We start from the raw sequence: 23,024 nt of genomic DNA, 5'->3' as shown, positions 1-23,024 counted from the left end.
TCCTATATATTATCATTCCCAGGACTTTGCTGAGCACATAGTAGATGCTGAATAAATGTCTTATCATTGGAGTGTAACAGGATGGTCCTTAGGAAAGGGGGAGTTTCCTGCCCCACCCAAGGGAGGGTGGAGCTGAGCAGGAAGAGGAGAAGCTGCAGAAGAAAAGGAGGAAGGAGCAGGATGGAGCCAGAAGGAGACCTGGAGGAGGCGCATGGAGCCTAGAGACACGTGAAGAAACTGTGCTTGTCTTTTGGTCGTGGACTGGGTGACACAGATGTGGGTGAGACCCGTGGAGAGGTGACCATGGCAGCTTTTATTTTGATTTTGATTTTGCTCTTTTCCTTCTGGGCTTGCCTAGTTGTTTTTGACCCTTTTTTGTGGGTCCCCACTGGAAGGTGCTTTAGACTTGTGGCAGGCTTTGGGGCCTTGCTCTGGGCCAATTTCCTTTGGATGGACTTTTACTCACGAGGGGACGGGTAACTTTGGGTACTTCATTTAGAAACTATATTCTTTGCCTTTCCTGTATTGTTTCCTAATTGTATTAAAGTTCCTTCCCATTAAAGTCTTATATGTTTTGTGTTGATGCGGTGGATGGCAGAACCCTACATAAAATAGGCAGGTTTGCGGGGTTTGGGCTGCCCCTCTCCCTGCCCTATAACAGGAGTAAATGAGTGCAACCAGCAGACTACACCCTGGATCTGACAGAATTCCTCTATTTTGGCTGAAGTAGAAGTGAAGTCCCACCTACTAACATTAATAGCGCCTTGCTTTGTGAGCAAAATAACTATAACAGACACTACAGATCATGAAAATATCATCCTGAAGGTTTAGTTGTATTTTCCCCCAAGTTGCAGCAAGCAAGAAGCAAAGAACTCCTAAAAGTATTTAAATTACATGTTTAAAAAACATATATACATCTTTGACCTGTAATTATGGTTTGTATCTTTTCAAAAGTGTCCACGCTTTTCCCTTGATCACATTTTGGGGCATTGCACTGGATCAGTGTTGAGTGAGTAGCAATGTTTGGCAGAATTACGATCTTAAAAATTCAGATGAGACCAGACTTAGTTACTACACAGGTTAGAAAGTACTGATTTGAGAAACCTTGACTTTGGGCTCTGAGATAGAAAAATGGGAGCAAGACAGTAGTAATCATTATAAGTGCTGGTTTGCCTCTTGTTCTTTTACATTAATTGGCCTTCCCTGGGCCTCAATATATTCTCTTGTCAGTCCTGCTCCAGCCCTTGCTATAAGAAGCACGTTTTAAACGCTTTGAACTCCTTAGAGAAAAGCTTTAAAGAGATAAATGTGGGGTGTAGGGGGAGGAGGGCTGTTAATTTTAGCCTGGGGTTTTCCAGCTGGCATGCTCTTCCCATTTTGAATCACTTCCACACCCTGCGCTCTGCCTGGGAGATCCCTCCTCCTGGGGGCTTCCCCATTCCCTGGTTTGGTCTGAGCCACAATGGTAAGCATTCAAGAAAAATGCTCAAGAGTAGCTGGCTGAGTCATGTGATACATAGTACAGGAGGCGAAGAAAGCACGATGTTCGATGAGATGCTGAGTCCTGTGGTGCCTCTGATGTGAGACCTCCAAGAACCAAAAGGTGATATTGTTAGGGTAAAGGATGTCCTGAGCTAATCCCATACAGGCTTTGTGGACCCCACCCCCACTCCAGACTAAAGCCATCAAGACATATTCCATCACCACCAAAGGGAAGGTGGCTGGGACCTGAGGGTGGAGTTGGGCAGCCAGGTTGGGTATAAAAACCAAACACGTGGGCCTTGGGGTGGCTCGCTTGTCGCTCGCCTCCTGGCTTCATGGCTCCTGGCTTGCAGCCAGCTCTCAGGGTGCCATTTGGGATTCCAGATCGGCGGATCGGGTAGGACGCATTTAAAACTTTGTCTCCCACTTTTCTCCCTGAGCTGTACATTTCCTCATTTCCCCTTCCCTTGTAAATAAACCTTTTATTAACCTTTCGCGTGTGCCTGCAGTGGAGCATTGATAAGTCCTTTTAAGCGTGAGGGGGAGGACCCACAGTCAGGCACCCCGTTTTGTATCGGGGTTGCTCTACAACAATATGGCTGTCACCATGTTCTTGATCTGTTCTAAGCAGTGACTCTCTGCTCCACCTCTTGCAACCTTCTGAGGGGACCCCCCAAGGCCCCATAGTCTCGAGTTGCCATGAGAGAGAAGGGTTTAGATCTGTTCCCAGGCCCTCACAACCTGGCATGGTTATTGTGACCATGTGATTTCATCTGGGGTAGTTCCTTTAGGACAACTCAGGAGACTAGGCCATCTCCTTCCTCTTCTCTCCTTTTCGAGCCATTTGACTTTCCATGGGGAAAGAGGGCACTTAGGGAGAAGGAACAGGTGAGGGTTTCCAGTGTCTCGCTGGTGTATTTTAATTTATTTAAATGTAGAGAAACAGCAGTCTAATCAGGGAATAATTAATTCCCTCTTCATTAGGGGCCTTCATGTGTGCCTTTTGCATATGGATGAGCCAGGAGGTCACAGTGTCCCTCTGAAGAGAGTGTTGCGGAAGGTGAAGGAGCCAGCGGCTCCCTAGGCACCTGGGCTCCTTCCCTTCAGAGCCTGTGCTGCTCTTCCCCCCACCCTCACCTGTGGGGAGAGCAGGGAAAGGTTAATGAGGTTTCTTCCTCCTTCCTCGAGGGACCCCTCCCTCACTGCCCCCACCCAGCCCCTCAGGCCCTCTTCCTGCATCCCCCAGGTCCCACCCATCCCTCTCCCTTGCATGAGCTACAGCCCAGATCTCTTGGGGGGGTGGGGAGGGGGTGATCCACTGAGTTGACTCAGTCCCCTTCAGTAGCTTGTTTGCCTTGCACCTCTGCTTTTAGGTGGTTCCACACTCCTCGGTGCCGCTCTGCTGCTGAGCCCTTGATAGCAGTCTGTCTTTTTCTTAGGGAGTCTGACGCCCTGTGTACATGTCTCTGCGGTCCTGAGAAATACACTCCCTCCTCCCCACTCGCTACTGGTGATGCCTGGACACAGCTACACTTCCCTGAGTGCTCGGTGAAACCTCCCCAACACCTAGAACACATACCTACCAACACTTACGCATCCTCCTTCAGGCTGCAAGGATAAACCCAAGGAGGCAGACACAGCGTGGGGCACCCCGACTGTCCTCGTGCACACTGCAGTCCCCTCTCCTCCCTGGAGCTACCCCATTTCCCCGGAGCAAGTGGGGCACGGATGGGATGGGGGGAGAAATGGGACCTAGGTGGTTACCATGACAACAGAGCCTAGCAGCTGCCAGGAGGCCGATGTGTGGGCTTCTGCAGGGCGGTTTAAGAGCCAAACCTGGAATTGGGGGCTCAGAGGTGACTGATCCCAGCTGGGCAGTCTGTGTTCCCTCCCCCAGATACACCCATCCCGCCCCCACAGCCCAGAGAGGGCAGGGAGGGCAGAGAGGGGGAAGCTAATGAGAGTCAGTCATAGGGCATCTAACGCTGTACAGCCTTGGGGGAGGGGGGCAGCTGTGGGTGGGGGCAGGGTTGGGAGCAAGGCTGAAAATAAACCAAACAGGGCAGCTCCCTCTCATCTCTCTCTTCTTTCACCTTCACCCTGTCTCATCAGCTTTCTCCTTTTTCTTGCTTGCTCCATTGTCTGTCTTTCTACGTCATTTCCTCTTTTACGCTCCTTTCTCATGGTCTTGACCTTCTCTGGCAAGTAATAAGCAAGACCCTCTTCATTCCTCTCGTGCTCCAGTTACTCCTTCTCAGGGCTGCCCCCTTCAGTTCCTCCGCCTTCCTCCTCCCTCCCATTCTATCCCCAGCAAAAGCCCCCGATGCCAACTCTCCAACATATAGTCCTTCAGAGCAGGCCAGGCCACATCCAGTCTGGGAGGTGGGGGGTCCCGCCCCCTGCACATGCTTCTTATCCTCCCTCTTGGCTTCCCATGACCTTGCCTCCTCCCCTCTCTGCAGGGTCAAAAGGCAGGACCAGGGGACTCAGGTATCTTGCAAAGGCTTTATTTGAAAATTTTGAAACTTACATCCCACAAGAATTCAAGATTATCACCACAAGAAGAGATAATACAAAAATATATATCACAGCATAGGAGCCAGGTAAGAGAGGAAGAAGGAAGGTAGAAGGTGGGGGAGAACAAAGGAGGGAGGGCAGGAGGGGTGCGAGGAAGGCTGGGGCGGGGAGGGGTAGATTGGGAGGCAGAGCTCCCGATGGCCTTGAACCAGCTGGGTCCAGTCCCTGGCAGCCTGGGTGGCGTTAGGGGAGCCCTAAGGGAGACTAGGGAGTGAAGGATTGGCTCAGGGGCTCTGAATTCCAGAGAGTGATGCACACAGACAGACAGACAGCCAGGACAGACAGACAAAGGGACTTCGGAGGGAGGGAAGGGCAAATGGGAGCCCCTTTCTCATGTAGTGCAGCCCTCAGGGTAATGCCAGGCCCTGGAAGTGGGGTGGGGGAGACCATGAGACACGCGACATGGAATGGGATGGGACTGGGACAGGCAGGGGCACACGGAGCCCCCAGCTCACCTCCCACCCACGTCTGGGACAGCATGCAGGGGCCACAGAAACTGGATCAGCAGGTGTTCGTGAGGGAAGTGTAAGCACGACACACGTAACACCACGACATGGGGGGAGGAAATGCACAGGAGAGTTTTAACGGTCAAGTCACCCACTGACCACAGCATGACCGAGCTGAGTAGGAGATGCGGGGGGCAGAAAGTGACAACTGAAACAGAAGGGAGACTGTGAGAGACCCGCGGGGAGGAGAGATGTGCCTGGGAGAGGGTGCAGAAGACTGGACGAGAGCATGAGTGTGCGCAATGGCCTGTGAGTGTGCAAGGCTTTCATGTGAGTGTGCAAGGGTGGAGAAAGGGTACCAGACACCACCAGTATGGATGGCCCCCACCTAAAGGAGGGTGAGCAGCTAGGATTGCCTAGGGGGCCAGTGGTGTTGCAGCAGGGGCGCAGGGGCAGGAGCCAGGAACACCTGTGGGCCCCCCTGCTCCCACAGCAGCCCCACCCTCAGTGGGATGGGGGCCATGCCAGCCCCTTGGCCTCCTGCTTGGCGGCACCCCAACACTGGGGGCATCACAGATTCACCAGGGGAATCCTGAGAGGAAGAGGGAAAGGGCACAGTCAGGAACCAAGGGGTAGGCCAGTAGCAAAAGGGAAGTCCAAGACAAAGAAGGGGAGTCCGGGGTGAGAGGCAGAGCGGGGAGTTAAATGGCAGGACCAGGACCGGACATAGATCCGCAGAGCAGAGGAGGAGGGGTCCCCCATGGAGAGATGCGGGGTCCAGCCCCGTTGGGAGGGCCAGCCTCCTGCCTCCTCCCCACCCCCCTGGAGGGAGCACCCCCACCACAGCTCCAGACACCTAAGTTGTCTGCCCACCCTGCCCTCCCGTCCCTGTCCCTTTGCCCCTGCCCTCACCGGTTCAACTGGAAGGCTGGAGCCCCCTTGGGCTGGGGCATCCCAGGCCGGGGTCCCCCTCGGGGCTCCTCATGGTCAGGGGTGGGGGTGGGCGAGTCCCCGAAGGCCCCCAGCACAGTGACCCCGGCAGGGGACAGGTCTGTCAGTGGCTGCTGGCTCTCCTCCTGCCTCAGGGCACCTTGCTGTCCCGAGGGCCTGCGCCGTTTCTGGCTGCGGTCCCAGCTGGTGCACCGGAAGGAAAGAGGTTCTCTCACACACTAAAGAAGCCCCCCAGGAGAAGGGGGGGCCTGCAGCAGGTCACCCCCAGCCTTCCTCAGGTATGCCCAACACCCTACAGCAGAGAAACTTGGCCTTTGAAGAGTTCCCTACTCCAAATTCCCTGAGACCGTGTCTCCAGAAAGTCACTTCTGTCCCCCAAGGGGCTAGAGGTCTAAACCACCCTCCCACCCAGATCCAGATCCACAGAATTAGTACCTCCTCCGGACCAACACATAGAGCCTCTCCCCCACTCAGACCCAGAAGAGCCATTTCTCTCCTCAGCAGGCGCCTGGCAGGTTTAGTTCTAGCCAAAGTCAGCTAATGACCGGGACACCTCAGTCTAATGATTCTCTCAGTAAAGTGTGAAGGACTGAGTGACCCATTATTAAATGTGCTCAAAGAAAGCTCCAGATTTTTTCCCTCCTTCCCAGGAAGCAGACTGAGTCAGGTTCTCTGTCTTGTTAGACATGGGAACAAGGGGTGTCTACCCCAGCCCCAGTGCATGTAAAGAATCCCCCTACCTTTCCCACTACCCCTCTGTTTACTTGGGGGAAAGAAGCAGCCCTGACTTCTCACTGTTTCACCACCCACCCCCCTCAAATCCTTATCACCCTTTCTTAAGGTCTCTTCCAGTCCACCACTTTCAATCCCACCTCCAGTGAAATCATTGCCCTCACTCCCTCCTCCCAGCCAACATTGAGTCCCCGTCTGCCAGCACCCTCCTCCCGAACTTACCAGAACTTGAAGATGATGCCAGTGGCCACCAGGACAATGATGATGGAGATGGTAATTGTGACATAGAGCTGAGGGTCCACGCCTGATGAGGGTGGAGAGAAAGTTTTAGGGAGACAGGAAGTGGCAGGAACCAAGAGGGAGTGGGGGTGGGGTTAGGCTGTGGCATCTGTAAACATGAGCAGCGTTTCTATTTCAGTCCTCAATGCCTGGCTCTTCTGGGGCTCTGGAGCTCCCCACACTCCCTTCATTCCTAACAGCTTTCCTAGGAGGGGAGGATGTTTTAGCACTTTTCCTTCCAAGTCTTTTCCCTCTACTTTTCCAAGTCTTCTGTAGAGATGTGATGAGGGGGAGTCTCCAAGATCAGAGAGAACCCCTCTCTTTGCACAGAAAGGAGAGGGTGGGAATGTCCACCACTGCCCTGGTCCCACCCCCAATCCACTGGCCCAGTTTGGGCATTCCCCAAGCCAAGCCCAGATGTCACGGTGGAGGCCCCGCTCATCCATGGCGCTCCTCTGCCTGCAACACTGCCACTCTGTCTTCAGGGTCCAGCTCAAGTGTCAATTCTTGGAAGGTATCCTGATTCCCAGGCAGAAGTAGTCTCTCCCTCCCCTCTTTTCCTAAAAACATGCTGTGCGTGCCTTTATTAGAGCAATTGTGACATTGACTCATCCCCGAGTATGGTCCTGAACTCCTGCTGGTTTTAGCTCCCTCTCTGGCCCCACGCCAACAGAGTGCCTGACACAGTTGTGGAAGGACAAACAGACAAGGCTTCTGTTGCAGCCCTTAGAGTTTCCCACCAGCCTCCTTCAGTCCCACTCACCTTCCCCACGGCCCCCAAACAGGAATGGCCGCAGGGTAGCCGGTGCTTCTCCAAGGATGAGGCCATCTCCATCACCCCGCATGGAGTCTGAGTTGGGGTGTGGGGTAGCCAGCCCATGGGGGGCTGCAAAACCATAGTCATGGGGCAGAAATCCAGGATTGGCAGAGTTGGGGTCTCCCCCATCCTCTCGAGACACTGTAGGGCCCCAAACAATAGCCCAGGGGTACTGGGATGAGGGAGGTCCCTCCTCAAAGCCTGATGGGGTGGCAGGGGGTGCAGTGCCCGGCAGGACTTGCCGACGTGATCTTGGCACCCGAGGGGATCGGCTTGGTGGGGGTGCCCGCTCCCACACGCACACATGGCGTGGGGCCGAGGGGCCGCCCCGGGCACATGGGGGGCGGGCTGGGGCTGGCGGGGTTCGTGGGGAGGAGGAAGAGCCATGAGCAGGCAGGGGAAGGGGCAGCAACAGCAGTGGCCAGAGAGGGAGGAGGTGGGACAGCAGCAGTGCAGGCCTGCAAGAAGGGAGAGAAAGTGAGTGAGGACCAAGTCCATCTCAGGCTGGTGTGGGGAGGCTACCTCCCTCCAGGTCTCCCTGCAAAAGTATATGGGCCTTGGGAAGACTCTGCTCTCATTTCCTCTCTTGCAAGGGCCTAGTTCTCAGAATGGAAGGCCGCGGGTAGATCTAGGAAGGGAAGGGCCAAGACCTCGGGGATAGCCTCCAATCTCCCGCTGCTGTGCCACACTTACCACATCCTGGACTCCATGTCCGAGATCTTCCTCAGCTGTGACCCAGATTTTCAGCCCTTACTGAGGGAGAAAGGGGGTCGTCACATCCCACCCTGACGCCAGTACCTTCCCAGATGATTCATCTACTAGCTCTACCCCCATGTCCCCGCCCAGGCTGCTGGCTGCCAGCTTTGCTGCTGTCACCCAGCACCCACTGCTTCTTAACATCCACCGGGGGAAGAAAATTCCCAGGGTGGTTTCCATCTAGCCCCCAGCCCCTCTCAACAACTTACCCAGCCCGGTTACCTCCCCACCCCAGGGTCTACTCTCACTTCTCTGGCTTCCTTCCTTCTCACTTCCTCTGCCCACAGCTCCAAGCTTGTCTTGGATCTTAATTTAGAGTCAAGAACCTTGTGATGCCTTGAGCACCTACAGAGAGGGAGGGAGTCTGGGAGTGGGGGAGGGAAAAGGAAGTCAATCTGAGACAGAGAGAGCGAGAGAGAGCAAGCAAGAGCGAGCGAGAGAGCGCCAGCGATCGAGAGAGGAACATCCCAGCCTGCCCACCCCACGTGGAGTCCAAGGCATTTGTCTTATGGTTAGGCCCCAGGAATCTGTAACTTCAGGAGGGGAGAAGAGATGGAGGGAAAGAGACATAGAGAAAGAGAGAAGGTTGGTGGGCGCAAAACTACAGAACATAATTTTGCTCAGTGTTTAATCATCCAAATGCCTAGGTGCCCTCTGAAGGGAGGTGGAGTTGGGGAGAGGCCACCCCCACAAATGTAGCTCTCCTGGGTAAAGACTCCTGAAAGAATCTGCATGGTTGGTTTTAAAAGAAGGGCGGGGGGTGGGGCCGGCTGCGCAGAATGAACGAGGAGATGGACACACGGATCCTCTGGATTCTGGCCCTGAATGTGTGCGTGAAGTCCTCTTAGAGAACAGCGGAATGGGACGGGAAAGGCGTGGGGAAGTGGGCAGTGCCCAGTGAAGTTAATGAAAGAAGCTGAGAGGGAAGGTGGGTTGGGGGGAGAAGGGACCAGACGGTGAAGAGGAGGTGGCACAGGGCCGGGGCCAGGGTCAGTCCTGAGACAGCAGGACTGGGAGGAGGCACCACGCTGCGAAGCCTGCAGGATGCTCAAGGAGAGCAGGCTAGGGGTGATGGAGAGGGAGGGGAAACAGGGTGCAGCGGCCACAGGAGCTGGGCAAGCAGGGGGAGAAGCAGGAGGGAAGGTCCGGGTGGACAGGACACGGGGACAGGGAAAAGGGAAGGGGGATAAGGGTGGAGATGCGGAATGAAGAGGCCCTGACAGAGCGACAGAATGGAGAGGAAGGGACTGTCTGTCCCCCAACCCGACCACGAGAACAGCAAAGATGGAGGAGTTGGAAATTGTTCCTTCCAATTTAAAGGGATCTACAGCCAAGGAAACAGGGGTGAGGGCCAGGAAGACAGCCCAGCCAGAGCGAAGGCGAAGGCGTGCGCGCGAGAACCAGTGGAGCGGAGCGGGGCTCAGAGGGGCGCCCGCGGCCACTTGGCTCCGGGACCTCCAAGCCTCTGCACCCAGGACACCCCCTGCAACCGCCGCCAACTCCAGCCCCCGATCGCGCGCCCCTCTGGTCACCCCCTCCAGGAAGCCCGCAGTCCCCAGGCCGGCGCGCCACCCCCACCCTCGCGCGCTCGCACCGACCTGTTGTGCGCTGGAGACGCGCGGGGGGTGGGGCGCGAGCCGGGGCCGGGGGAGCCGGGCCGCCCCCCGCTCTGCCCCTCCCACCCTCCCACGGGCGGCCGCTCGGTGGACCGACAGGGAGCGCGGCGAGAGGGGGCGGGGGAGCCCCTCCCCGGGGGTCCGCGGAGACGCTCCGAGGAGGGCTCGCCGGCGGCAGCAAGGGACCCCAAGGCAGGAGGCTGCGCGCGGCCCCGGGCAGAGCCGCCGCGGGACGGAGGCGGCCGCGGGGCCGGTGACCGCTGCGCCGGGAGGGCGGGATGGAGCGGGGCCGCCGCGGGGAGGGACAGCGCGCGGGGACGGCGCCGGGGGCCGGGGCTCGGGCGAGGACGGCGCGGGCGGCGGGCGCGCAGCGGCGCGGGCCGGGCCGGCTCCCGCGGGTGGGGGCCGGGGTCCCCCTCTCACCTGCATGCCGGGCGCGGCGGCGCGACAGCTGCGGGCGCGCGGGGAGACGCGAGGCTGGGGGTCGCGGGAGCAGGTGGGGCGCCGGGCATGGTCGGGGGGCGGGGGAGGAGGTCGGCCGGCCGCGGGGCGCTGGAGAGAGGGTGGGGGGCGGGCGCGCAGGGCGCGGGGCGGCGGCGGCGACGAGAGATGCTCGGCTCGGCTCGGCGGAGCTCGGCGCGGCGGCTCGGAGCGCGGGTCTCCGCCTCTCCCCCTCCCGCCCGTCAAGGTTTAACCCTCCTGCTGCCGCGCTGCGGGAGGCGCGCCCTCCCCGTTAGGGGGAGGCTTGGCGTGGGCAGCGGAGCGGCCGTTAGGCTCCCCGAGTTCTTAGGGGCATGTTCTCCATCCCTTTCATCCCAAGTCCATGGACACCTATGGTCGCCCCACTCAGTTTTTGGGATTCTGAGTCATCCTGCTCTAACCGTCCACATCCTTCGCCGGCCCCTGGCGGAGCGTGCCCTGCGGAGATCAAAGCCGGGGCTGGGGTGGGGTGGGGTGGGATGGAAGACCTCACCCCATGTTTGGGTTAGCACAACAGCTTCCTTCTTATGCGGCCCTGCAACAATGCACCCTCCTTGAAGTAACCCAATTATCTTTAACATAAGTAGAGCAAGTCGCAATGCCCAGCTTTCCTAGCTCCGGGAATGTCAGAACTCCTTGCTGTGACTTACAAGGCCCTTCAGGACCTGATCCCCAGGTGGCTCTTTGCTTTCCTCCCCTAACGCTCCTTGTGCCCGGCCACCCCGGACCTGATCGTGTTCCTAGAAATAAAGGAGCTTAATTTGCCACAGGGCCTTTGTGCTTGCTGTTCCTTCTGCCTGGTGTTTTCCCCAGAATTTTAACAACGACTCCCTGTGCTCATTAAAATTTCACTTACGTCCAATAACATCTCCTCTGGGAGGCCTCTCCTAACCTTTCCATCAACATTTGCCTTCCCTGTTCCCACCTCATCCCACCCTCTCCCTCTCTAGCACATTACTCTGTGACTCTTGTACTTCTAGGACACTGCACTCTTCTGTTTCCCTCCAGCCTCATTGGCATTTCCTTCTTAGTCTTCTGCTTGACCTCTACCGTTACAGCTTCCTATGGCTTAGTCCTTGGCCCTCTTTCCACATTCTCTGGCCAGTGATGTCATCCAGTCTCAGGACTTAAATACTATGTAAATGTCAGCGAGTCCTAAATTTATTTCCAGAGCTCCAAACTCATTTAGCCAGCAGCCTCCTTGACATCTCCACTTGGCTGTCTAACAGCCAAGCGAAGCTAATGTGGCTAAAATAGATGTCTTGAATTCTGCCCCACCGATTCATTTCTCTCCCAGTGTGCCCCATCCTAGGGCAATGTGATTCCTACTTATACAGGCTGAAAACCTAGACAGCATCCTTTCTCCCCTTCCCTTTTCTTACTGATTCCCACCCTGTATCTAACTCATTAGCAGGTCCTGTGAGCTTCGCATCCAAAATATATACTGGATTAATCCACTTCACTCCACCTATTTTGCTATCATCCTGGTCCAAGACACCATCTCTCATCTGTGATGCTGTAGTAGCTTCCTAACTGATCCTTTGCTTCTGTCCGTGCTCTTGGCAAACTGGTCTTCATAATGTCTAATATTTTTAAAATACCTGAATCATATCATTTTCTTCACTGCTTAAAATATTTGGCTTTTCATTTCTCATTCACTTTGCAATAAATCTGAAATCCTTGTTAAGAGAGACTCTCTGACTTCTACTCCTCATAAGCAATGTTTGCTTGTTTGCTAGATCTGAATTCTTGATGTTCTAGAACATCCCAAATCATTCTCTAAGCGCCGTTGCACTTTGATTTCCCTCCTCCTGGAGTGCTTTGCCCGCCTCAACCCTTTCTTCACCTTGTGGGCTCTGTCTTGTCATTCAGTTACCCAATCTACTTCCCAGTATGTCTCATCGTCCTTCTAATCCATCACTCTCTGAAATGAACTGTATTTGTTTACCCTTTGTTGTCTGTGCTCTCCCTGCCACATTTACTAGAAAGCAAAGATCTCATTTGTCTTCTTCACCCCGTATCCTAGCTCTCCCGCAGTGCCTGGAACCCAGTAGGTGCTCGATATTTATTGCTTAATGAATTTCAGCTGGGGCGCTTGACTGCTGGGAACTCTTCTCTCTGGCTCCCCAACTGTCTTTCCTCTATCTGCCTGCCCTCCCTGATCTCTGCCCTGTGCCCAATGCCTTAAGCTGAGTCTCTGCTCACACCCACACCCCTCCAGTCTCTGGCCTTTCATTCCCTGCGTTATTACTATCCTTAGCTTGGCACGCCTGCCTCCCAGAAGGAAGCTTGCTGTTCTGATCAGCATCTGCAGCGGCAGCCCTTCTGCTCCACTGTCCCTGACAGCCCGTCATTCCGAAGTCAGAACAGCTATGAGCTAGCCATCCTTGTAGTGTCTCCCAGTGGCCTGGGAAAGACAGTGCACGCTGGTGCACTGTGAGGTAGGTTGCACAAATCATACTACAACCTGCATTTCAGGAGCCCCAGTGCATCCTGAGGGTCTGCAGCTAGGGGACTCATTGTGTGAGTATTCCCTACCAGCCTTTGGAAACTGAGGACTTTTGGGTCATTCTCAATTATTTCCTGTTGTCTGGACTTCCAACAGTTTTTTTTTTTTTTTTCCTTTAAACATCTACTGCATGCTGGGTACTGTCTATGGGCCTGGATACAGTGACAAGCAAGAACAAAGTCCTCCCTGTCATCATGGGATTTAGAATCTAGCAAAGGAGACAATGAAATGGAGCCACGTGTCTTCAGATGAATTTGACACCTTCCCACACTCCACAGTCTATACCTTCTCTCGCTATTTCTGGGCTCTCCTGCTACCTTTATTATAATTTCTGGGCTCATTTGGGGTTCCCAGTATCTGTCAGGGTAAATTTCTGTTTCCTGTCCTCCAGTGACCAATGTCTTTCTCCTGCATTCTTTTCACACTCAGTGGATGTTCTTGCTTACTGCTTTTCTGGGGAAAAAGAGAAGCAGACAAAAGAGAATTTCCACCACATTCTAAACCGACTGTCCTTATTGGGGGATCCCAGGCCTTTTCAACCACCCAGAATCACCTCTCTAGCAATGAACCTCCACCGCTCTCCCCCAGCCCCTCTCTCCTCCTCTCTATTGATTATTCCAGGAACATGCAAGCATGCTGTCATTTCTTGCAGCTTAAAATAAACCCTCTTTATTCCATGTTCCCAACCAGTGTCTGCCCTTTCAGGCTTTTTTCTAGCAATCATCTCAGAGGATGATCCCTATTCACCATCTTTTCCATTTCTCCCATTCTTTCTTGTTCTCTTTTATCAAATTAAATTCAGCTATTTAATTTTTATCTTTTACTGAGGTAACATTGGCTTACAAAACTGTATATGATTTAAGAGACTAGGTTCAGCTCTTTAATATTTGTAATTCATTGTTTTGAATTGGTAATACATCCACATGTTCAAAAAAGTTACAAATATATAGGAAGTATTTCGTGAAATTCCTGTTCTTACCCCTGTCCCCTAACTTTCCAGTTCTTCCTTCCCCCAAGGTGACTGATTTCTATGTATCCTGCCAGGGTTTCTTTAAGTATATACAAAAAATAGTGATATAAATTCTTATACCTTGTATATTTTTACATAAAAGTCAGCATATCACGGGCCTCCCCTGGTGGCGCAGCGGTTGAGTGCTGGGTTGCAAGACTGCTCGCAGCCTCTGCAGTGCCGGTTCGATCTCCGGCCACTGGTGAGGGTCCCACCAAAAAAAAAAAAAAAAGCATATCACGTGTACTATTCTAGACTTTACTTTCTTTACTTAATAGTGTCTCTTTGTCACTTTCCCATATCAATGAACAGGGAACTTTCTCATCCTTTTACACAGCCTCGTAGTATTCTGAAATCCAAAGGTCAATTGTCAGTGTTATTTTACTCAGGGATCAACAACCCTGGAGACAGTCTATTTTGTTCTCTTTTAAAAACACTTTGTGACATGACTTTCAAGATAAAACACGTTTCTCCTCCACATTATTAGTTCCTCCTCATCTTCCTGACTGCTATTTCTTGGTTTCTTCTCTATCGTTGGTCTCTTCCCACGGGAATGAATTCAGTTTCTGGATTTTAAATATCTTTTTTTCTGATGATTCCTAAATTATCTCAAGCCCAGTCCCTTCCTTTCTCCCAGGCATGTCTATCCTACTGCAAACCACAGCGCTCTTAGCATTTTCTTTCTTAATTGGCATCAGGTCAAAAACCTTGGAATCATTTTTTAGATGTCTCTGTAGATGGCTAATATTTTCATTTATTTAACTTTATTATCTTTAAACATATGTATGTCTAACATATATAACATGATATGAATATCTACATATATAATTTGGGACACCAGAAGCTAATAGATATGTTAGCTATAAAGAAAGAAAAGAAAATGAGTATTTATGAACCCACCACCCAATCCAAGGTCTAGAAAGTCACTAATAACTTGCATCTATGTGATTCTCTCATCTTCCTCCCTATAATCACTATCTCCTCAATTTTTAAAAATTATTCTGCTGTTTAGTGTATTTCAGTCAATTTGCCTGTTCTGTTTCCCATTCTGTCTCTGATGAATCCTCTCACACACACCCCCACCCTACCTCTGGTCTACACCCAGCTCTTGTATGCATATATAAATAAAATAAAATCTTAAAAATTATTCTGCTCTTTTTCGAATATAGTTTTCTTACAAATGGGATATGAACTAAAACAATATGTTGTTAGTCTTGAAGCGGTATAAGCTGCCCGCGGCCTCTGCGGCGCCGGTTCGATCCCCGGCTGCTCCCACAGGAACATGGCGCGCATAGCAGTGTAAATTCTAAAACAAAATATGTTGTTAGTCTTGCTGATTTTCAAGCTCTATAAGAAATGATACTCTATGTAGTCTTCTGGTATACCTTTGTTTTTTCACTCAACAGTATATTTCCAAGATTTATCTATATGATTGCATGTAGCTAGAGCTCATACACTTTCACTAAACTATAATGCACCACTATGTGAATAGGCTATATATATCACTTCTTCTGTTGGCGGATTTATAAATTGCCTCCTCTTTTTGCTATTATAGATGTTGTTGTTATGACCTTGTGTTTCTCTCCTGTATGTGTGCAAGAGCTTCTCTAGTGCCCATATTCTGCCATGAGATTGCTAAGTTGTGAGGTGTAAGAGGACCCATCTTAGAGAGAATGCCAAGGTGCTTTTCAATTGACATCTTATCATAAATATCTGAGTTCCTGCGTTCCCATCAACTTATGTTCTCTCTAACGTGTATTTTCAGACTTACTTTACTTTTGGCCAATCTTGTATGCGTATCTCAGTGTGTGTGTTTTGTTTTGTTTTTGGCATTTCTCTAGTGACCATGCACTTGAGCATTTTCCATATGCCCAATTTTTTAATCTCCTCTTCTGGAAAATGCCTGATCATTTGAGTTACTTGTATTTTTCTTACTGATTTGTAGGAATTCCTCACACATTCTGGATACTGATCTTTCGTCAGTTATATGTCACCTTTTTCATGATATATTTTGATTGTCAGAATTCTTAATTTTAATAAAAACATTTATCAACACTTCACTTGAGGAGTATCCCTTAACAAACCACTATTTCCTGTTCAGAAAAATATTTTCTTACATGTTCTTCAAAAGATTTTAAACTTTTGCTCTTTATACTTAAGTCCTAAATCTACCTAGGATTGATTTTCACATATAATGTTTGTAAGGATCTATTTCTCATTTATTTTATTTTATATATTTTTACATCATTTTTCATTTTTGCACAATGTATGCATTTTCATCTTGGTTATATTCCCCATACAATTCCCACCCCCCTTATTTTGACCCTAGTGGAAAATGAGTTATTTCACTTCACTGCTTTGCTAACTCTGTTGCACATATACATGAATCAGTTTGGACACTATGTATTGTTCCATTGGTCAACTTTTAAAAACCTTCACCAGGGGCCTCCCTGGTGGCACAAGGGGTTAAGCACTGCACTGTAAAGCAATCCGCAGTCTCTGCAGCATGAGTTCCATCCCTGGCCTGCCAGAGAGCAACCCACATGGCGCAGCAGATCTCTCCTGTCTCACCCGCTGCTCCCCTCAGCAGTGTGTTTCAGTCAGTCTGCTTGTTCTGCTCCCTACTCTCTCTCTGGTGAATCCTCTCACTGCCCCCCTCTTCTCTGGCCTGTACCCTAGCTCTTGTATGCATAAATAAATAAATCTTTTTTAAAAAAAAACCTGCACCAATAACACTTTTTTTTTTGAAAGATTTATTTATTTATACAATCACTGAGTACAGTCAGAAGCGCGGGAGGGTGAGAGAATTCATCAGAGTCAGAGCGGGGAACAGAACAGGCAGACTGATGAAGTACACTGCTGAGGGGAGCAGAGAGCGTGGCAGGAGAGGTCTGCATGCCATGTGGGACCCTCTCCAGGGGCCAGGGATCGAACCGGCTCTGAAGAGGCTGAGGGCAGCTTTGCAGCCCAGCGCTCAACCGCTGCACCACCAGGGAGGCCCAATAACATTTTCTTAAATCCTTTAGCTTTAAAATAAATCTAGACATCTTCTTGAGCAAACAGCACTTACCAATATACTCTTCTTTATTTTTTTAAAAAGATTTACTTATTTTTATGCATACAAGAACTGGGGTACAGGCCTGAGGTGTAGGGGGTGAGAGGATTCACCAGAGACAGAGTGGGGAACAGAACAGGCAGACTGACTGAAATATACTGCTGAGGGGAGCAGCAGGAGAGACAGGAGAGGTCTGCTGTAACATGTGGGCTGCTCCCTGGCTGGGGATTGAACTCGTGCTGCAATGCCTGCGGATTGCTTCATAGGTTGCATCTTAATCCCTTGCGCCACCAGGGAGGCCCAATATATTCTTCTTCAGAAGTACCTTGCCTTACTACTTTGGGCCATTGTCTGTTTGATAATCAACTTGTCAAGTTCCACAGGATTTTGATTGGCATTGCTTTGAATCCAAGGTCCAATTCAAGACAAACTGGCATCCTTTTTATACTGAAACTTCCTGTCATGGATTTGGGGTAACTCTTCACTCACTTAGGTCTTTAATGTCTTTCAATGAAGGTATATACATTTCTGCACGCAGAGCATGCACATCTTCAGTTTTATTTATCCCTAGGTACTTTATTACTTTTCTGTTATGGTAAATTATGTTCTTAAAGATTACTTTTCAAGTTATGGGGTTTTTTTTTTCTTTTGTTGGTATATAGAAATGCAGTTAATTGTGATTTTTATTTTATTTTATTATTTTTTAAAAGATTTATTTATTTTCATACAAGAGCTGGGGAACAGGCCAGAGGCACGGGAGGATGAGAGGATTCACCACCAGAGAGAGCAGGGAGCAGAATGACCGAAAACACTGCTGAGGGGAGCAGCAGGCAAGACAGGAGAGGTCTACTGTGCCATGTGGGAATCTCCCTGGCCGGCCAGGAATCGAACCCTCACTGCAGAGGCTGTGGACAGCTTCACAGCATGGTGCTCAATCCGCTGCACCACCAGGGAGGCCCGCGATTTTGATTTTAGACCCAACCACTTTGGTAAGCCCTTTCTTCCATACAATTTTTTTTGTACACTTTCTATTATTGTGGAAGTATAATTGACATAGACTTTAATGTTTTTTACAAAGATCATCATGTCATCTGCAAATGATGGTGGTTTGCCTTTTCCTGTCTAATATTATCCCTTTAGTTTCCTTTTTTTACACTGACTTGGATTTTCAGTACAATCCTGAATATAAGCAGTGATAGCTGGCAACCTTGTTTTGTTCCTGGTTTTAAAGAAAACACCTCCAATGTTTTACCAGTAATATAGTGTTTTTAAAAAAATAAATATTGTCAAATTAAGGAAGATCTCTTCTATTCCTAGTTTGCTTAGAGTTTTGATATGTATAGTGTTAAATAAAATATATTTTAAGGTATATTTTTATTTTGAAGTATAATACAAATAAATGCAACAAAGCCTAAATAAAAAACATACTGAATGCTTACAAAAAGAATCCTTATAGAGGGAATTCTTGTGTAAACACCTTCCAGACCAAATAAAAGAATCTTTCCAGTACACAAAATTAAATTGTGTTTTCCTACTTCTTCATACACCATGACTTCTTCATGATGGATAAGCAGTAGTATGACTTGAAGACAATTGCTTCCTTGCTTTTCTTATTTGTTTTCCCACATGTGTGTATATTCCTTAGTAATATAGCTTCTTTTGTCTACTTTTGAAGCTATATATGTAATAATACTATATATATTTGTTATATATCATTGCCTCATAAGGTTTCTTCCATTTTATTAGATAATACAAAACTCTTCCAAGACAGTTTAACCTTGAACTCTCATTAGCTGTACAGGAGTTTCTCATGCTCTATATTCTTGTCAACACTTGATATCTTCAGATTTTAATTTTAGCTATTCTGGTGTATTGATATTGCATTATGATATTGCATTATGGCTTTTGCATAATGCATACTACTCTGGCTGGGATGCCCATTATAAGAATTTGCATTCCCCTGATTATTAATGAAGTTGATTACCTTTACATATATTAATGACCTTGTAGATTTCTTCTTGTGAAGTGCTAGTTCAAATATTCAGTTCAGATTTGTAATTTTCATTGTTAGTTTTTTTTTATTTCTTATTTGTAGGAGTTCTTTATATATCCTGGACACATTCTTTTTCAGTTATGTATCCTGAACACATTCTTCCTTCCATTCTGTGGCTTGTCTTTAGATGAACAGATGTTCTTAATTTTAATGTACTCAAATTCATCAATCTCTTCCTTTATGGTTAGTTACAAGAGTCTAAAGAAATATTCCACTTCTCTGAATTCATGAATATATTCTTTGAATATATTCTTTTTTATTATCTTCTGAAAGCCTTTCAATTTGCCTTTTCCACTTAGTCTATAGTATAGTGGGGAATTTTTTTATGACTTAAGGTATGGGTTTAATACTACTTTTTCATGTAGATATGCAAATGTCACAGCCACACTGAAATGTGTGTCCTTTCTCTCCTGTTCAAAAATGAAAGCTCTGTCATAAATCAGGACATATATGTGAAAGTTTCTGGGCTTTTTATTGTGTTCCAGTGGTCAGTTTGTCACCTACCTCATGCTGATGCTATATTATGTTAATCATCATGGTTTTGTAATTATGTCCTATAAAGCAAGTCTTCCTTCTTGTTCATCTTCATGAGGCTTCTTGACCTTTTGCATTTCCATGTAAATTTTAAAGATTTATTTTTATTTATTTATGCATATAGAAACTGGGGTGTAGGCCAGAGGTATGGGGGTTGAGAGGATTCAAGAGAGACAGAGTAGGGGGCAGAACAGGCAGATCAACTGAAATACAATGCTGAGGGGAGCAGGGGGCAAGACAGGAGAGGTCTGCTGCACCAGGTGGGTTAGCTCCCTGGCTGGGGATCGAACACATGTTGCAATGGCTGGGGATAGCTTGATAGTGCTAAAACATAACCCTTTGTGCCACCAGGGAGGCCCCTCCCATGTGCATTTTAGAATCAATTTGTCAGTCTCATACACTCATCAAAAAGCTTTTTGGGGTTTTGCTTATAAGATTGTACTGTATCCTATAAGTCACATTATGGAAAATTGACTTGCTCCTGATATTAGGGCTTCTAATCTTTGAATACGATATACTTTCTATTTATGTTATGTCTGCTTCAATGTCTTACAGTAAGTTATGATTTGTTACATTTAGGTCTTACACATATTTTGTTACACTTATACCTTGGTATTTGATATTTTTCATACTATTGAAAGCAGTAATTTTCAAAGTTATTGTCTAATGGTTTGTTGTTCATATATAGGTGTATAGTTGATTTTGTATATTTTTTATCAAGTAACCTTGTTAAGCTCTTGTTCTAATAATTTACTTGTAGATTTTCTAAATGTTAATCACATTTTCTTTAAATGATAGCAGTTTTTATTTTTCTAATCTAATTCTTTTACCATTTTTCCCCTTCTCTTACTACTCTGACTGGGATGCCCATTATAATACTAAATGGAGTTGGTGATACCAGGTATCCCTGCATGAGATTAACAAGTTCCCTCCTAGTTTTCTAAAAGATTTTTAAAATCACAAGTGTTCATCCATTTGTGATAAAATTAATATCTCATTATATACCTTTTCTGTATTTATTGAGATTGTGTGATTTATTCCTTTAACCTATTAATATGATGAGTAAAATGAATGTATTTTCTAACATTATGCTACCCTTAAATTTGTATTATCTTATGTATTATAATACATAATTTATGTATTATCTTTTTTGCACATTGCTAGATTCAGTTTGCTAATGTTTTATTGAAGATTTTTTAAATCCCTGTTAATAAGAAAGATTGATCTGTAATTTTCCTTTCTAGTATTTTCTGACTTTGTTTCCTTTTCTGATTTGCTTATCAAGTCATCTGGCTCCATAACATGAGTTTATCAGTATCTTTTCTTATCCTGTCTTGGAAAAGTTAAATTGAAATGCTCTATACTTTGAAAGTTTGGTGCAACTTGTTTGTATGATGTCATTCTTAACTTTCTTTTCCTTTCACACTTTACATTTAATCCATTTGTAAATTATGTTCACTTTAGCTTTAAATCAAATTCAGAATTGAACTACTTCTCACTTCCATTGCTACCACCTTGGTTCAAGCCACCAACATTCTCACTTCGAACATTGTAGCAGCGTCTTAATTGGACTCATTGCTTCTGTTCATGGAGCCATTGTGGTATATTAAGCATATGGGTCAGTTCCTGTTACTCCTCTGCTCAAATCTTCTATTGGCTTCCCATCTTATTCAGCATAAGAACCAATGTGCGTATAATGGTCCACAAAACCTGAGATGAGGGCCTCCCTGGTGGCGCAAGGGGTTAAGTCTCAGCACTATGAAGCTATTGCAACAGAGTTCAATCCCTGGCTAGGAGCTAACCCACATGGTGCAGACCTCTCCTGCCTCGCCCACTGCTCCCCTCAGCATTGTATTTCAGTTGATCTGCCTGTTCTGCTCCCCACTCTGTCTCTAGTGAACCCTCTCAGCCCCACCCCGCACCTCTGGCCTATACTCCAGTTCTTGTGTGCATAAATAAATAAATCTAAAAAAAAAAAAAAAAAAAAAACAACCTGGGATGATCCAGTCACTCTCCTCTCTCTCAGACCTCATCTCCAACTTCTTTCTCTCTTGGTCACTCGGCTGTAGCCACACAGATCCCCTGGCTGTTCCTTAAACACATCAAGTATGTTCCCATCTCAAAGCCTTTGCACTTACAATTTCCACTGCCTAGAACACTTACCCACTGAAATCCATATGACTTACTTCTTTTTCTTTTTTAAAGTCCTCTGAAAGAGAGGACTTTCACTACCATATGCAAAATAGCAAATATCTCTTGCATTCTTCGCACCCCTCTCCTTGTTCCTGTTTTTCTTCATAATACGTACACATACACACACACACACACACACATATATGTGTGTGTGTGTGTGTGTGTGTATGTGTATATTGACTGAGTCTTACCACAGAATAAAAACATCAAGAGGGTGGGTATTCTATATTTCTAATAGAACAATGCCTGGCAACAAGAAGTGTTCAATATATGCTTTTTGATTCAATGACAAATATTTTATAATGTGTCTTACTCCTTGGATGTCACTCAGGTTTTTTTGCTTTTTTTTTTAGTGCATCCTTTTTACTATCTTTAGCATTAAAAAGCAGCCTGGCACTTGACCTCGAACATGACTGTCACTTAGTAACAAAGGAGTGAATAAATGTTAAGTCCTAGATTTTGCTTAAGTTTAATTAGCTCTCATTCTCCCTTTGAAGATCTTTATTTTTCTTCTGGCCACTTTCCCCATCTCTCTTTCTTTCTTTTCTTTTTCACTCTTCTTCCACTTCTCTCTCTGCTTTCTCTATTTCACTTCCTTTTTTTTTTTTTTTAAAGATTTATTTATTTATACAAGAACCAGGGTACAGACTAGATGCACAGGAGGGTGAGAGGACTCACCAGAGACAGAGTGGGGAACAGAACAGGCAGACTGACGAAATACAATGCTGAGGGGAGCAGTGGGTGAGAGAGGAGAGGTCTGCAGTGCCATGTGGGATACTTGCTGGGCTGCCGGGATCGAACCTGCACTGCAGAGGAGGGGAACAGCTTCACTGTGCGGCGCTCAATTGCCTGCACCACCAGGGAGGCCCTATTTCACTTCTTTAGTCCATCACCTCCTGTTCCTTTTCCAAATTCTCTTTTTCTGCTTATTAATCATTCTCATTTTCTCCTTTGACTTTTCCTTCTCTAACAGAACCAGACTATATCAGAATCAGAGTTGGTCTTAGAGATTTGATTGTCTAGTTGCTCACTTTGTAGATATGAAAAAGGAGATACCACAAGATGGCACAATTTGCTTTCAGGTCACAGCTAGTTTAAGGCTGAATCAAGACGTCATTTCAGGCTACCTCATTCTCCTTCCTCCACTCGATGCCCTTTCTGCTTTTTTCTTCTCCTTCTTAACACAGCTTTGGAACCAGACAAGCTTTCATTTGGATCTCAGTTCCACCGCGTATACTAGTCACCTTCAACAAATTATTTATTTACCTTCTGCAATCCTCAATGTCCTTACAGGTTAACTAAGATATTAATACACAGTTAAAGGGTTATTGGGAAGATTGAATAAAAAATGGAACAACAACAATAAATCCCATAGTTAACATCATGTTTAATATTTAATAAAACTTTCCCACTAAGGTCAAGTATACAAGGCAAGGATGTCCCCTCTCACCACTTTCATTGAAGCTCTTGCTAATGCAAAAAAGATATAGGGCCTCCCTGGTGGCGCAAGGGGTTAAAAGCACCACACTATGAAG

General features: G+C 47.7%; 2 protein-coding genes across 5 annotated transcripts in view; one reads left to right on the top strand and one right to left on the bottom strand.

Annotated features, from left to right (window-relative positions):
• CD4 (CD4 molecule) overlaps positions 1-23,024 on the top strand; it is a 116,944-nt gene continuing 93,920 nt past the window's right edge. The window contains exon 1 of the mRNA XM_054696479.1: positions 1-280. The gene's annotated coding sequence lies outside the window, so the exon portion shown is untranslated. The remainder of the gene's footprint in view (positions 281-23,024) is intronic.
• PIANP (PILR alpha associated neural protein) lies at positions 3,960-10,114 on the bottom strand. 4 transcript variants are annotated; one of them, XM_037515335.2, is made up of 6 exons: positions 10,080-10,114; positions 7,978-8,037; positions 7,231-7,742; positions 6,411-6,492; positions 5,418-5,639; positions 3,960-5,097 (listed from the first exon to the last, which is right to left on the bottom strand). In XM_037515335.2, exons 2-6 carry the CDS (start codon positions 7,992-7,994, stop codon positions 5,076-5,078), a joined length of 855 nt encoding a protein of 284 aa, XP_037371232.1. In that variant the 5' UTR covers positions 7,995-8,037; positions 10,080-10,114; the 3' UTR covers positions 3,960-5,075. The 4 variants fall into 4 exon arrangements, with proteins under 4 accessions (XP_037371232.1, XP_037371233.1, XP_037371234.1 ...); XM_037515336.2 differs by lacking the exon at positions 10,080-10,114 and adding an exon at positions 9,639-9,661; XM_037515337.2 differs by lacking the exon at positions 10,080-10,114 and adding an exon at positions 8,289-9,415.

The sequence above is a fragment of the Talpa occidentalis genome, unplaced genomic scaffold (genome assembly GCF_014898055.3).
Source record: "Talpa occidentalis isolate TD23 unplaced genomic scaffold, MPIMG_talOcc4v2.1 talOcc4.16, whole genome shotgun sequence".
Classification (NCBI taxonomy): Eukaryota; Metazoa; Chordata; class Mammalia; order Eulipotyphla; family Talpidae; genus Talpa; species Talpa occidentalis.
This window is presented reverse-complemented; position numbering and strand designations above follow the sequence as displayed.